This window comes from Neopsephotus bourkii, unplaced genomic scaffold (genome assembly GCF_033783945.1).
Source record: "Neopsephotus bourkii isolate Nb327-2 ecotype Australia unplaced genomic scaffold, CSIRO-AGI_Nbou_v1 NB_53, whole genome shotgun sequence".
Taxonomy (NCBI): domain Eukaryota; kingdom Metazoa; phylum Chordata; class Aves; order Psittaciformes; family Psittacidae; genus Neopsephotus; species Neopsephotus bourkii.
The window spans coordinates 6300020-6315073 of record NW_026900570.1 but is presented as its reverse complement, the minus strand read 5'-3'; the positions used below and the strand labels follow the sequence as shown (position 1 = coordinate 6315073).

The following is a 15054-nucleotide window of genomic DNA, read 5'->3' as shown; positions in this document are numbered from 1 at the left end:
CAAATCCTGGCCTAACGAGCACTTTTAGAAACTTCTATGGAAATATTTTTGTTTATTTAATTTGAAGATCTGTGTAATGGGTAGTTCTGTCTCTTCCTAAAATGACAGAGGCCTAAGCCAACCAAACACAGAGGCTTTCTAATAGCTGGGAGAGTAGCAGTGGAAGTGCTTAGCAGCAGGAGCTGGGTAACCTACATTCCAACAAGAGGAAGTTCTAGATTAAAGGAGTTCTGATAAACAGGGTTTAACTGTGCTTCTCCAGCCAACTATAAATGCAGTTGGCACTAACGATGACATCAATTATTTAGCATATTTCTTTTTCCTGCATATTCCTCCGTTTTCCATTCACTGCCTAGGTTTCCAAATACGCATTTTTAAGTTGTATAATAAGTAAGGGTAGAGCGCAGAAGCGGTAGATCTCTTGTAACTTAAAGCAGAATCTTATCTGTTGCATACCCTGGCTTTCTGTAATGAACGTGTAACGCTTTGTAGTCTAGCTTTCCAGAGGAATGCTGTTGTCATCTTTCCTCTCTTTAAAAGCCCCTCTGCTCCCGACACTTTAATTGCACAGTTGCCTAAATGAGGCACTGCACAGTGTTAATGTGTGAGTCTGAGCGACAGTGCACTCCTCTCTTCACAGAGCTTTTGCCCTTGATCGTGAATTTAGCAGAGCACGTACTTTAAAAATAACTGGAGATTCAAGCAGAATCGCTACACTTACCGTCTTGCATAAGGTTTGTTGACACAGGGATCCTTCAACAGTAACTCATAGTCTTTCCCTGGGAATAATAACCATTGCAATTAGTGAACTAGTTATTAAGTGTTGGGCTGGGGAGGACAGCAGCGGCATTTCTATGTTTCTGGAAGCAGAGTGTTCAGTGTCCACATGGTCTAAAGCAGGAAAAAAAAAAAAAAAAAAAAAGAAGGGGGAAAAAAAAAAAAGAAAAAAAAGAAAGGAAAGGAAAAGGCTTGAATTCCTGCCTGCAGTCTCTCTTCTTGCAAGCTGCCCCTCCAGCTTCTTCCAGACGAGGCGGCAGGATGTTTTTATTCCCTCCGGGGCTATTCTCCCTCGCTTTCTCCCCGGAGCCGGGCACAGCCGGCAGCCCAGAGGGAGAGGAGTTTGGGGGCGAGGGCTGGCGGAGCTGATGTCAGCGCAGGGCGGCGGGAACGATTGGGCTGCGGGAGACTTTGCAGCAGCAAATCCGCCCCCCCCCCTTACCCCCCCACACCCCCCCCAACCCCGCACCCTTGGCTTCAAAGCGACCGGCGCCCAGCAACTCGCAGAGGTGCAAAAAGTGGGCGCGGGGCCGGCAGAGCCGCCGCTGCCGCCCCCGGGCATCGCCCCGGCCGGGCTCGGCACGTCGGGGCGGAGGCGCGACCCCTCGGCGCGGCGCTGGGCAGCCCGCCCTGCCCGGCGCGCTATAAAAGCCGCCTCCAGGAAAGGGAGAAACTCCACGGGAGGAAAACATCGCGGCGCGGTGCTGTTTCGCTGAAGTGCAGGCATGACATCTGTCCTGGGCAGCAGCAGGGCGTCGGGAGCGCCGGGCGGGCAGCTGAAATGCAAGTCCAAGAGGAGGCGGAGAAGGAGATCAAAGAGGAAAGGTAAGATAGATATTTTTTTTTCCCTTTTTTTCCTCTCTCCTCTCTCTGTCTCCCACACAACATCGGCTGCTCCTGTGGTTATTGTCTGTGCTCGGCACACGCCGGCCCCAGCCCTGCTGCCACCCCGACGGCCGGTGAGGGGCGGGCGGTGCCTCCTCCGCTGCTCCGATCCGCCACCCGCGGGATCCGGCTTGAGGACTAGAGGGGTCTCCGCGCTGCCCCGCGGACGGACAGTGTTTGCTCTCCTCCTCTCTCTTTGTTTAGGGATAAGGTTGAACCCCGCAGGGGTGCCAGCGGGTGGCGGCTCGGCGGACCCCGTCCAAGGTAACGCGGTGAGGCGGAGCTGCCCTGTCCCGGGGTTTCCGCCGGCCCTGGCACGGCCCCCGCCCGGCTCCAGCACCCCCAACACCATTCTGCCCTACCTGCCGCCCGGGGTCCGGAGGCAGGAAGTGCCCCGTCAGCGCAGATAGCGGCACGAAGCCTACGGGGCAGCGCGCAGCTCCCGCGCGGCGGGTTGCGCCCTCCAAACTACCCCTTTGTCATTCTAGAGAAGGTCCGCCGAGTTTTGCTATTTTGGTGGTGTTCTCCTTCCCTAAGCAAACCTCTGTTAGGAAGGCGCGCATTGCCATGGGCATGAAAAGTGAAGCCACAGGATGTCATTGCGAACGGGGAGTATGCCCTACATAAAAGCTCTTCGCTAGGCTGCGAACACTTTAAAGTAAAAAGCACTGGTATGAGAAGCCAGAGATGCCCAGCTGCAACGGCTTTGATTACAGAGGTGCTAACTCCAGATGTTTCGCTGAGCAGTAAATACCATCTAACCTGTAATTGTCATCATTATGTGGGACTAACGCGAGTTTTAGCTAGGTCGTCAACTAAAGCCGATGCTCATGATACACTGCTTTTTCTTCCGATTCTAGAAAACATCTTGTAGGCGCCATTAGTTAAGTGTCTTTTTATTATTATGTTAAAGGCAGTTAGGCACGGTATTTGATAACTTTTCAGAAAGGTGTCAGAGCAGTTTTTATATGGTAACTGGTACTAACTGGTCAAATGCTAAATGCTAGATTGTATTATTTGCCTGTCACTATTTTAACTTTCACCCCTTAAATCTGTATTCAGAATCATAGTTACAAATAGTGGCCTGCACACAAGCGGAAACTACAGGCACCCAGATGTATCAGGACATGGAGTAGGTGTGTAACCTTGACTTGTTCCTCTGGATTTTTGGGTTGCTGTAACACCTGGTGACAAAGGCTGTCTTTCACTCTCCATTATAAAACAAGTTTTAAAATACTAAGCATCCTTTAAATATGCTTGTTAGTTAAGTTGTAGTCAGCAGACTTCTTTGTGCTGTGTTTGTTTAAGCAAAACTACTTTTCTAGGGAACTACAAACAGCCTAGCCTTAGCTACCCTGTACTTGGCGAAGAGTAAAGAGTAATCCATTAATATATGCAATGAAGAAAATGTGCTTTGTTATGAAGGTAAATGGTGTTAATTTTGTTTCTAAGCAGCCGACAAAAGTGAGGGTCTTTCAGTAAGACTTTTCTGACGCAATCCACGGTTGCTCTGCTTTGCCAAAATATGGTAGAAGTTGAATGTTTAAAAAAACCCAAACCCACATAAAACCTACCAAAAAAAAAAAAAATCCACAAAAACTTGCTAAACAGTAAATTAGTAAATAACAGCTATTTGCAGAATAGACAGCTGGAGGTTGATGGCATTCTAGAAAGTGCTTGATGTCAATAAGAACATGCACTTGAAGAGCTAATTTTTTTTATTCCTCCAAATGTGCTGTTGTAACCACTTCCTAAATAACGTAGTTGGTTAGTATACCAATTATAGGGAGCAATGCTTGTGTTCATATGATTTTGTTTTCTATGTAATTGCAGTATAAATTCATAAAAATACACATTCCTGTAATTTTATACTGGCAAAAAAATGCCTTTAACTTAAGGCACACCCAGTATAAAACCTGTTGGATTTTATTATTACACTAGTTTACTTACTGATCATATATTTCTGTGTCTTTTTTGACGGTGTCTAATGCAAAGATGTTGTTTGGCAAACTGACTGTCCTGCAGACTAGTCAAGAAAATGTATATTAAGCTGATAAATTATTGTATTCTTATAAGAATTAGTATGGGCTCCGCTATTTTGGAGGTTTGATCTATTTAACAGATTGTGAAAATCTTTTTAGAGTGTCACCACTCTAAATGGTTAAAGCCGAGTGTCACTTGACTTTAACCATTATCCACACATATTTTGTTTCTCGCAAGAGTACTTTTACTAGATGCTTTAAAGAGTGTAACTACACAACGTACGTTTACACATACACATGCAGATACCTGTGGACACTTGTAGCCAAAGAAATTCACTCTAGTCTTAAATTTAAATTGAATATTAATCAGTAAGGAAATGAATTGATCTGTCACATCCCTACTCCTTAGGACTCAACAAATTCTTTATACCACTTAATATATTTTATTACACATGTTACATATGAACTGTGCTTAAAATCAGGTTGAGACATCACCTGATAGAATATCTAGGGACATATAGAAGTAGAATCAAATGTTACTCTCTAATAGAACTGTTTTTTCTCTTTGGATGTGCTTTCCATGTTTTCAGTCATATTTTTGTCCTAGTTAGTGGGAATTATAAATTGGTGTGTCTGGGTACAGCACTTTGCTTCACTTCTTTTATACCTGGATGATCTGGTTTAGGAGTTTGCTGGAGGCAGAAAGCAAGTTCAAGCAAGGAAACAAACAATGTTCTTTGAATAGAATTTCCCTGTGCATTTACTTAAAAAACATGTGCTGCATGAGACTGAGGGGGAGAGAGAGGATTTCCATATATGCAGATTGAGCACTGAAAGTCTAGGATACTGAGTGTGATTCCAGTGTACAATAGCATTATCCAATAATTAATTTGCATGCATCTTATTTTTATGCTTATGAAGTCCAGCAACCCTTTAAGTATAAATAACTTCGCTTGAAGACTTAAGGTTAAATGTCCATGCAGCGAATATCACATTGCAGGCATATATTTGCACAATGCTTTCATTCAGTTTTACACGATGTGCAGAAAGTGTGTTAAACAGCTAAAATGTGGATATTCATATCCATTTGTTAATGTTGGTATAGGTAGAAATATTTTCATTGTAATTTAGAAAATAAGTATGTTAAGTCCCAGTGGGAAGTTAATATCTTAATTTCTCGGTGACCTAATGAAAAATAAATAGGGATGCTTTCCAGATTGTCTGCAGACTAATTTCACGTAGAAGCTGTAATAGTTGTTGTATATTTCTCTTTTTGTTGTTCTGTGGGGTTTGTTTTGTTTTTTTCTGTGTACATAAAATGACTAGAGGTTAAAAACTACACCTAATTATTTAGAGAAAGCCATTTGAAATGCTTAGGGCTTTATAGGAAGTTACTGTATTTGTGGGTTCTTGTGTTTTCTCTAAGGCTTTGAAATATGGCAAAGTACTGGCAGAATTCAGCATGGTTTATGTGTATTTCATAGCCTGTGGTATAAATTTTAAAAAGAAGGCTTGTTTTCTGAGATAAATGATTACAAGCAGGCCAAACAAAAGCAGAGTTGCCATTTACTGATAATACTAAAAAGGTGAAATGTTAGCAGTCTCTGGCAACTTCTTAGAAATCAACATATAGAAAGTAAATATGGAATGGGTGATTGGAGATATATCCCTTCTGAGTCATTTTCCAGTACAAAACAACAAATAAGACACCTTATTTGTAGTACTGTTTTATAGAGCTAGTGATTAAAGTTAATTACTGGAAACAGGAGGGAATCTGGTATCCCTGATGTGGTAGAAAGCCATGTTGGAGGTCGCTGCTGATACAATGGGACATGAAATCCAAGTTGACAGAATAAACTAAATAAGGGCAGCAAGCAGGTGAGAGAGGCAAAATGATTGTGAAATGAAATTCCATGAAAAATTAATGAAACAGAAAGATTGTGCTGGGGATGGAGGGAGGAAACCAGCTTGGTTCTTCATCATCCTGCAATGCCAAAGTAATAAATGAGTGTGTTTCATCTTGGCGAGGTTCAGGGACACAACTCCTTCCCCACAACAGGATTGCATCGTGCTTTAAGACTTGTTCTGCTTATCTTGTCCCTTGACAGCTTGAGAGGAAGGTACTGGATTTGGTGATAAAATTAAATTGATTAAACCTTTATCCATCATCTAATTTGGTGCCTTTCTTTTTTCTTTCCTTTTTTATTATTACTCCAATTTCTAGTGATCCATGTAATGACAGCAATTTAAGATAGCATCAAGGACATTAGCTACGATGACTGAACTTAAATTTAGAATAAAAATATGGGATTCATGAGTCCATATCTAAATAGCAGGCGATTAGGTTATAGCAGGGTTGTATCTTCCTAGCAACAGCACGTATGTGCGAGGACAATAAAATGGTGCGGTTTGCTTTGAAAGGGAACAAAATATTTAAACTTTATTAAGAAGTATTAATTATGTGAGTAGAAGAAGCACTTACATAAATATTGACCATATCCTACATGAGCAGTGACATATATAGCCATTTTTAACTTTTTGAACACAGAAGTCCGATGCTTGCTTTCTTCAGTGGCAATGTGGAGGCACATAAAGCTAGTGGCAAAGTACTATACTGTTGGAAATTGTTTCCTATTACTTAAGAGTTTGTACTTCTTGGTGATTTGGGTAGGGAAAATGTCCCATAAGGTGAGAGCTTTGCTTAGAATTTCCAGTTTAAGTAGTATTACTGGAATTTTTAAAAAGCTTAATGGCAGCCCTTTCTGAAGTGATCCTTATAAATGGAAAACACTGCACTAAAAATTAAAGGTCAGGTGAAATTGCCGTGTGAAATACCCAAGTTACTAAAGGTCTGTGCAGGCTGTTTTCTGAAGTTCCTTTAATACCCTTTAGGTTAGCAAGCTGCATTAAAAGAGCAGACATTAGAATATCTGTTTGATCTGTTAATTGTGCTACTTTTGAGTTACTGCTGCCTAATATTGTATAGGTTTTGCAAGTAGTAATGAACCTGAATTGATCCCTGTGTTTAGAGCTAACTATCTCTACAACCTTTCAGGCATTTTACCATTAGTTATTCAGACAAAAACCCCTGATATGTGTCAACACATAGATCATTCTGAAGACATCTGTGGAGAACTTGATGTTTTCTGTGTAACAGAGCTCATTTTTCCTACAAATTATGTAAGTTCTGATAGGAAAATGAAGTACTCTACCTTTCTGCTATAGCTGACCTTTGCATCCCCCCCCCATGAATTTGAAACAAAGCAGTTAACCCAGAGAAGTTTTAGCAGCATATTGTGATATATATATATAAATATTTAAAATATCACTTTATTAACTGGTAGAAGCGGCTTGCCAACCCATACTGATAGGTAACCCCCCTGAGTCATAAAATAATCAAATGTAATGCTTTAACAGAAAGCATTAAATGGATGGTGTTATCATTGTTCAGTCAGTCTGGAATTTCTTGCTACTTAGGACGGGTTTGAAATATGAATTTTTTGGGCTCTGAGTTAACAATACCCAGTCCAGACTAGGGACTGGACATTGCTATGGATGGTTTAATGAAAATCTCTGCTAAGTAAAGCATGATAACAAGAAGCGTAGAGCAGGGCAGAGTGCGTGAAGAGCAGGATGGCTAATGCTGAAGATATTACAGTGTCATTAATGAATGGAAAGTGTATTTTCACTGAGTATATTCCATTTCATTCTGGCTGTTCTAGTTCCCAAATGTGTACTAGAAATAGTGAGGATTCAGAGACATATGGCAGAAGGAATTAGAGAAGTGTAAAATTTCACCACAAGAATATTGGTAAGATTTATATTGTTTATTTTGGAGATAAGTTAAAGAAATAATACAATAAAATTATATTAAAGAATGAAAAATTATAAAGGATGTAAAACAGGCTAGTCTGATTTATACCTGATTTTTTTTATTATTTACAAAGACAGAGGCTTTTAAGGAAATGGAATTCCAGCATGTTTAATAAGAGTGGAAGGACTTGCTCTGTTCAGACAGTATGTAGCTGGCCTGGGGAATTCTTTCACTCAAGGTATGGAAAAACAAAACTTAATGTATGTGTAGGAAGCTGAGGTATTGGATTAGCTCAGCTGAGACTAGCTAAAAAGTTTGCTGCTCACTTCAGTGAATGTAGGCTTCGGCTTTAGGTAGGATACATTAAGAAGGATTTGGATTTTTAATATGAGATATGAATCCTCTTTTTCAGGAAATTATCCGACTCCTGAACTACTCAGATTACATGGAAAGGTGTTTTTTAGATGGTTTAGTTGCTGCTGTTCATTGTGAGCCTTTTTACATGCTCCTCTGTTTTCACAGCTGAAGCTATAGCGCAGCAGTTCAGGAGGTACCTTTCTGCTTGGCTTTGTGGTGGTGGCAATGTCGTCCCTCCACCCATGTGCCTCCCAAAATGGGAACACAGTTGCAGTAAAGGCGGCAGGCACATTTCCTTGGGATATTCTTGATGGCTTTTTAAGCTACCTTCCCCTCTGTTCCCACTCAACACCCTGCACAATGTGTGTAAAAATAGATGAAAACTGAGGCTGATTCCAGTCTCTTACTTTGATGATGTAGTAAGGTTAGGTAGGATGACGATAAAAATTAATACATCCCCTGTTTCTTATTCCCTTGGAAAAAAGAAGCAAAAGGGAATGAAAGGGGGTGAAAATAAACTTTATAAACACATGGTGATTGGTTTTGCAGAAAAACACAGTTACTGGTGTTACTGGTAGAGTGTCATCATCAGATGTATACTCTGTAATAAGGGATTATCCCTGCACACCATAGTCTGTCTTTGTGAAAGTGTACCTGTTGGGTTAGGGTTTGGTTCCAGTACCAAACTATTGCATCTGATTTCGGAGTTGTGCCACTTGAGTGCTGTTTCTGAAACCTGTGGCTCGTGTTGGTAGCATTGTATATGTGATTTGGGACTGAAGAGTGAGCAATAAGTAGATCTCAGCAAAATACTTTCTGTTAAAGTGTGATTTTTTTTCTTTTTTTCTCATGTTTACATTATCTTTGCTTCTTATAAGAGAAATGGTGCTCAAAATTATTAGCAGAGTCACCTTTCTCTAACTGCTAATGAAAAACCAGCATGAAGAGTCAAGGCTGCTAGGAAGTGTGGGAAGAAATAAGTAGAATTTGACAGATATTTTGTCTCCATCTCCATAGAAAGAGATTTACACACAACTAATTTAACGCAGTTGCTTGCTCCTTACCACTTCTCAGAGACTGTGAAATGGCTATTTATTCCTTAAATAGTGGGGTTTAACAAATGTGAAATGATGGCTATCAAGCCAACTGTAATAATGTATTACCTTTGTATAAGGCCTGATGCTGCTGCCCCTGCTCACAGTAAAATTGAAATTGAAGCCTCTCAGCATGAGTCAGGGTGGCTGTGCTGCTGTACACATGCATGTCTGTGCCTTAGTATATATGTACTTGTGTACCTTTCCTTTTGAAATGAAGTTTATCTTCACCTGTCCAGCAATATTAAATGAATGAACATAATAAACTCCAAGTTACATTAGACAAAGGGTATTAAAGCCTGTAGAGTCCAAAAAATATTTACATGAGGGATTTTTATGTTACCTTGAAATATTTTGTTTAGAGATGTAAAAATAAAATTTGTTTCAGTTGTGTGTTTATACACATCCATTCATCCGTGGTGCATGAACTTGTAATTTTAAATATGTATAAACATTCTGATAGGCTTTGCGTATGATTTTGCTCTGTGTAATACTGATAGTCTTACAACAAAGGCACAACCGCACAAGGATTATAAGATTTTTATTTATTTATTTTTTTTAGTGAGAAATAAATGAAAGAAACTTCTTAAGCAAGATTTTTTTAGGCTATTTCTAGGTCCCATTTTTGTGCATATGTTTTCTGAGTACCTGAGTAATTCAGAATGGTAATAACAGATCCTTGTGCAGGAGCCTGTAATATTAATGTCAGGAAACCCCGAACCTTTATTGAAAAGGTGGATTTGTTCTCAAGTTTCTTTGTGTGCTGATCTTTCTCCAGCTGAATCTTACAGAACTGACATAACTGGGAGCAGAAGCCAACTCTGCGCTTGTGCTTCACATCACATTCATGCCACCAGCCCTGCCACAAACCACTTAATGGATTCTTGAACAATATTTAACTGAAATTAACTTTCACTACCTGATTTCCAGCTTGTAATTTCCCTCCCTCATGCCAATCATGAGATGCTATTTACATGTCTATGAAAGGTGATTCTGGGAAGCAGGAGCAGAGCCATGGACTGCATTGCCTCATTGTTGAGCTGTGCAGACTGTAATTGGAGCTCAGCTCTTGCTGCTCATGGATTTAGGAGTTTAAAAGAAACAGGACAAAAAGGGAATGTTCTCTAATATCACTAACAGCAGGTCTCCTCCGGATGCAAGTGCTTCAAAGATTATTGATCATCTTTATATACCATTTATTTCTGCTAAAGCATCTGATGTCTGTCCGTAAAATCTGTTCTTTCTCATGTTGAGGTACTTGTTTTTCAATTCATGTTTATAATGGCCAGTTTTTACAGCTATATGACAGAGGTTTGCTTTACCTGGTGCTGTGTCCGCACGGAGTTGTGCCTTCAGCTGCAATCCATGAGCGCAAGTCATTTGATGATTTATTTTCTTCTCAATAAATTTTCACTATACAAATCCTTTAGGTTTTGTACACAGGAATGAGAGAATATGCACTATTCAAGCATAAATGTGAAGCATTCCAATTCTGCAAGAACAAGTCAAAAGCTTGTCTTTCTAGGTTAACTTGTACCCTGCCAATAATACTTTTAAAATGAGACTTTAGCTCTGCATTCGTTTTGCTAAAAAAATCTAAAGAGTTTGGAGTCTTTGCATGTGATAGCACAAGGTGTAAACCATAAGGTAAAAACAGGCAGTAAGATACTAACAGTTCCAGTTACCAGAAGATGGTTATTAGGTGTCAAAGAAAAGTGGTGATTTTAAAAATGTACACGGTTTTTGATTAGTCAGAAATGAAATAGCCTTTTGCAGTTTAGAAATGTGGTGTGTAATAGAAGTAGTTTAACAGAAAACTGTTTTATAGATTGGTTAGCCCAGACACGTTTTTAAGCAGGTGATACATTATGCTTAAATGGGGTAAGAAAAGAAACCATAGACAAAGAAGTTCTGGCAGATTTTCCTGAAGGCTACCAGTGAATTCCTTATTAAATTTACAGTGTCATGATTTAAGACCCATTGGACTATTTTTCCATGCCAGTGACTAAGATCATCCTTTTCTTCAGGTAATTCTAACTCATCCCAGCCATCAAGGACTCTTATTGCCCAGAGTTAATAAAAATGCATCAGTGTTATCATACAAGGTACATGCTCAAATTATTTATGAAAAGTTGTTATTAACTCTCTGAGACAGAGAAGACATATTTCCCCAGTTTATAGAGAGGGAAACTGTGTCAGGGCAGTTAATAAATCTTTCGCAGAATTAATTAGCAAGAGGTAGGAATTCAGTAGTCTGTTGCTCCAGCTTCTCTAGTATCAAATTAAGCTGTTCCTGGTTTGTACCTACCTATATTTTCTGTAGCTGCATCATATCACATGGGTTTATCATTGCAAAGTGCTCGTATGATATGGCAGGTCCCTGGGAGCACCACTCATTTCAAGGCGGACAGTGTGCTAGGCTGTACGCTGCAGTCGGTACACACAGGCAGAAGCAGGTATAATCCCTGCCTGCAAGGCAGCCTGCTGCAGTTGTTCGCAAAGCAGTTCTGCCTGGTGGTGTTTGAAAGAAAAGAGCTTTTTACTTATTTATCTATTTTGTATGTAAATAAATGCATGGGATCAGATTCTTCCTTGGTGTGGAATCGCATTTACTCTTCAGTTCCCAGAGGGCTTTGATTTCTCCCAGAATGGCATGTTATACTTGCTGAGGGCAAGCTTTCTTTGTATCCAAGCTTACATTTAAAAGGCAACTTTTTCTTCACTATTAGCAGGCCATTGCTGACAAGCCTGTAGACTAGCTCTACTTTTGTAACATATATTAGTTCCATCAGATGCTATGAGAGTTTGCTTGAGGAATTGACTGAAACTGTTACAGATTTTTTGTTTACAAGATCTCACCTTTTAAATAAACCCATTTCAGTAGAATTAAATATTAGCTAAATTTTGTAACTTTTATTTCCATTACAAATCTTACTAACAGTGCCTACATTTGTGCCTTGCCTACAGTTCATGAATTTTGTATATGCATGTGCTTCTTTGAAGACCAGGAGACTACTCCACTTTAGTTAAAAACACTGTAAATTGACTGTGCTCTTTAACCGTAAGATAATTCTTTGACTAAAATGCGGTGAATAATTCTAAGACGAAAAAAAGAACAAGCCATGGTTTCTAAGTCTAGGAAAGGAATTCTAAAAGTTAAAAACAATTGCAAAATATATTCCCTATACCTTATTACTTTTAATTTTGCTTCAGAAAACTCTAAGCCCTCATTAAGATTCTCCAGAATTAAGAAGCGACATAATACACACTGGTTTGGCCTTAACAGAGTGCTGTTTTAACAGGGGTGTGACTATGGAAGCAGTCTCAATCTATTGTTAATTATTAAAAAGATAATCACAAAGGCACAAAAAAAACCCTCCTTTTAAAATAAAACGTAGACTCTGTAGCCCTAAAAATCCATGTGTTGATTACATATTTACACTTGTTTGTTTCTTTACCAAAACACCCATCTCTTTTATCCCCGTTTTGTTATTATCTTAATCTCTTTGCTTGTATCCTCACCTATTGACGCAGCTGTTATTCACATAAATTATGAAAATGAAAGCATGTATGGGAGTGGTGGCTGAATAGAACCAATATATCATCAAAGGTCTTTGGGTAACATATGGCCTTGGTTCAGCAAAATCACTTGTTCAGTCATTCCATAGCTGCCTAGAAAAGCAGTAAATAAAGAGTAACAAGATCTGCATACAAATATGCAGGTGCTCTCGGGTTATTTTGTGGAACCAGAAACTGGATGAGGAGTTACTATTCTTTTTCTAAAAAATATTGCATATTAAAGAAAACTTGTAATGCACTTATTTGCCAACAGATACTTCTTAGGGCTCATTCTGTTTTAGCACATCTAAACTGATCTTCCTACTACTTCCTGAGCAGAATAGATGTTTTTCTGACACTGGCATGTAGAGTGGTATCTGTGCTGTTTAGACAGAAATGGAAGATGGCAAAAAGTAAAGATGAGGGGCTGAGACTATTATTCTAATGGCTATTATAGCAAAAACAATGTGTGCATTGTGTGCAGGCAGTTGGATGAGGAGTGGTTTGTTAATCTTTCTAATCTTGATTTCAGATACTTTTTGTTTTGTTGGTTTGCCCCATAGTAATCATTGCAAATGCTGACGGCAGGCACACACCTGCCTGCAGATGCAGTTATGCACAGACCTCATACAGTCAGTCAACTGAATTTCCGTCTGTCATTTCCAGCAGGTATCAGTGACTTTGTGCTTTGTAGAAAAGATGATTATGACTCACTGAAATCCGTATGGCAAAAAGATTTTGGTGATTGTCTGCACAGACTTGCATAGGGATGAAGTACAGGTGGGCAGCAAAGCTAAAGGGACAATGAGATGTGATGCTTTCAGTGCATCTGTGGGCAAAAGCCTGGCTTAAGGGCAGCAGTGATACAGCTCCCTGACCAAATGGGGAAACTGGTTTCCATCAGCCCTTTCTAGCAGACAGCTTGTCTCTGCTGAATGTTGACAACGTATTACATAAACTTCCCTGCAACAGCTTGTTTCAGAAACTTTCCCCAGTAATGTAGATTAAGTTAGAATTTTGTTTTGACTGCTGTAATGCATATTCATTAGATAAAAGCCCAGACAATTACTGTGATAGTTTCACTAGCAGGTGGAGCATGTTTTAGGATTTGATGGGCATGGGATTTGCTGCAATAATCTCAGAGAAATTTGGGGGATTATTTTTGTTGGGGGTTTGTAGGAAAAGTGAGAACGTAAGCAGATTTGAAGGTGATTTCATTATGTTTTTACATTAGTTTGCTTTTACCACTTTAAATCCAGAATGAGTTCATATTTTGAACAAATGAAGGTCTCTTAGGGCAAGCAGTGAACCACACAAATGAATGCTACCTAAATAATACAGTTTAAAATGCATAAATAGTAAGCAGCAGTATTTCTAAAGGGATATCACCTTATTACATTCACTTCCCAAAACTAGAAAGAACTAGAAAAAATATTTTCTATCTTCACTTGTATAATGTTCACTTTCATCTGTTATGTACATTAAGATGTACGTTGTGTACATAGATTGATTTTTGTTGAGTAGGTAATATTACAGAAAATATGCATTTGTCAACATTGTTGAATTTGCGAACAAAAGCACAATTTCTTCTTTTCACTAGAAAAGAGGGAAAGATTGAGAGCAGAATCGAGAGGAAAAGAATAGGAGCCTGATCTTGTGCTGTTACATGGGAATCTTTCTTTTCCAGGAGCACAAGGCCCTACCATTTATGGCACCTTCATCCCATAGGTCATCCTCACATGGGTGGTCACATTGTCGTTATTCAGATTGACCTCGGTGGCAATTTTTATGGTGGTTAGGGTCATTCTAACTGGCACTATTAGTAGTGGATCACTGCCAAATTAGATTTTCAAAAAGAAAATAAGGAAGATAAAATTGCACACCCAGGAAAACGCTTTATTTCATTCTACAGCATAGAATCAGAGTTTAACATCAAAGAAGATTTAAAAATACACTTGCATAGCACAGAAGTTATCAGTCTAGACTCCCCATCTGTTGAATGCCTTGTAAGTAAGTATCAGTAACAGTTCAGTATCTGACTTAAGCAGAAATCATCATGTAAAAATGCTAATAATTTCTCTACGCTGTTTTGTTACTAATGGAATTTCAAAGCTACAAATGCATATGTTTATATTCAATTTCTATTTATGTACTTAAACACAGACACTCTAGTACTATGCATATTAATGTGCCAATTTGTGCTCCATCAACGTGTATATTAATGTACATGCATATTTATATGAAGTGCTAAACTCAGTGGAAGTTTTGGCCTAGGCTTCATAAGCAGCTTAGCTCAAACTTTAATTTGTATTTTCTTTTTAATTACCATTGGGTCAAATTTCCAGCAATTAATTTGGTTCATAAAATAGTCATCTTGTAGTTGTTTTTTAATTCTTAATCACAAGCCATCTCTGAGTTGCATCATTTTCACCAGCTTGTGTAGAGATGTTTCTCTGTTGAGAGCTGCTTCCATACTCCCTTCACCATCCTCCTTTGTGTTTCTTGATATCAATGTGTTTTAATTGTGTTTTGTAATTCCATACACCATTATAAGTGATTAATTAGCAAACGTTCAGTTTCAGGATCT

At 39.2% G+C, this 15054-nt stretch overlaps 1 protein-coding gene across 1 annotated transcript in view; it reads left to right on the top strand.

Moving 5' to 3' along the window:
- The first annotated feature begins 1280 nt into the window (after window positions 1-1280).
- Window positions 1281-15054, top strand: part of ADARB2 (adenosine deaminase RNA specific B2 (inactive)) — a 309490-nt gene continuing 295716 nt past the window's right edge. The window contains exon 1 of the mRNA XM_061349646.1: window positions 1281-1602. Within this exon, the coding sequence (XP_061205630.1) occupies window positions 1503-1602 (100 nt within the window). The 5' untranslated portion in view covers window positions 1281-1502. The remainder of the gene's footprint in view (window positions 1603-15054) is intronic.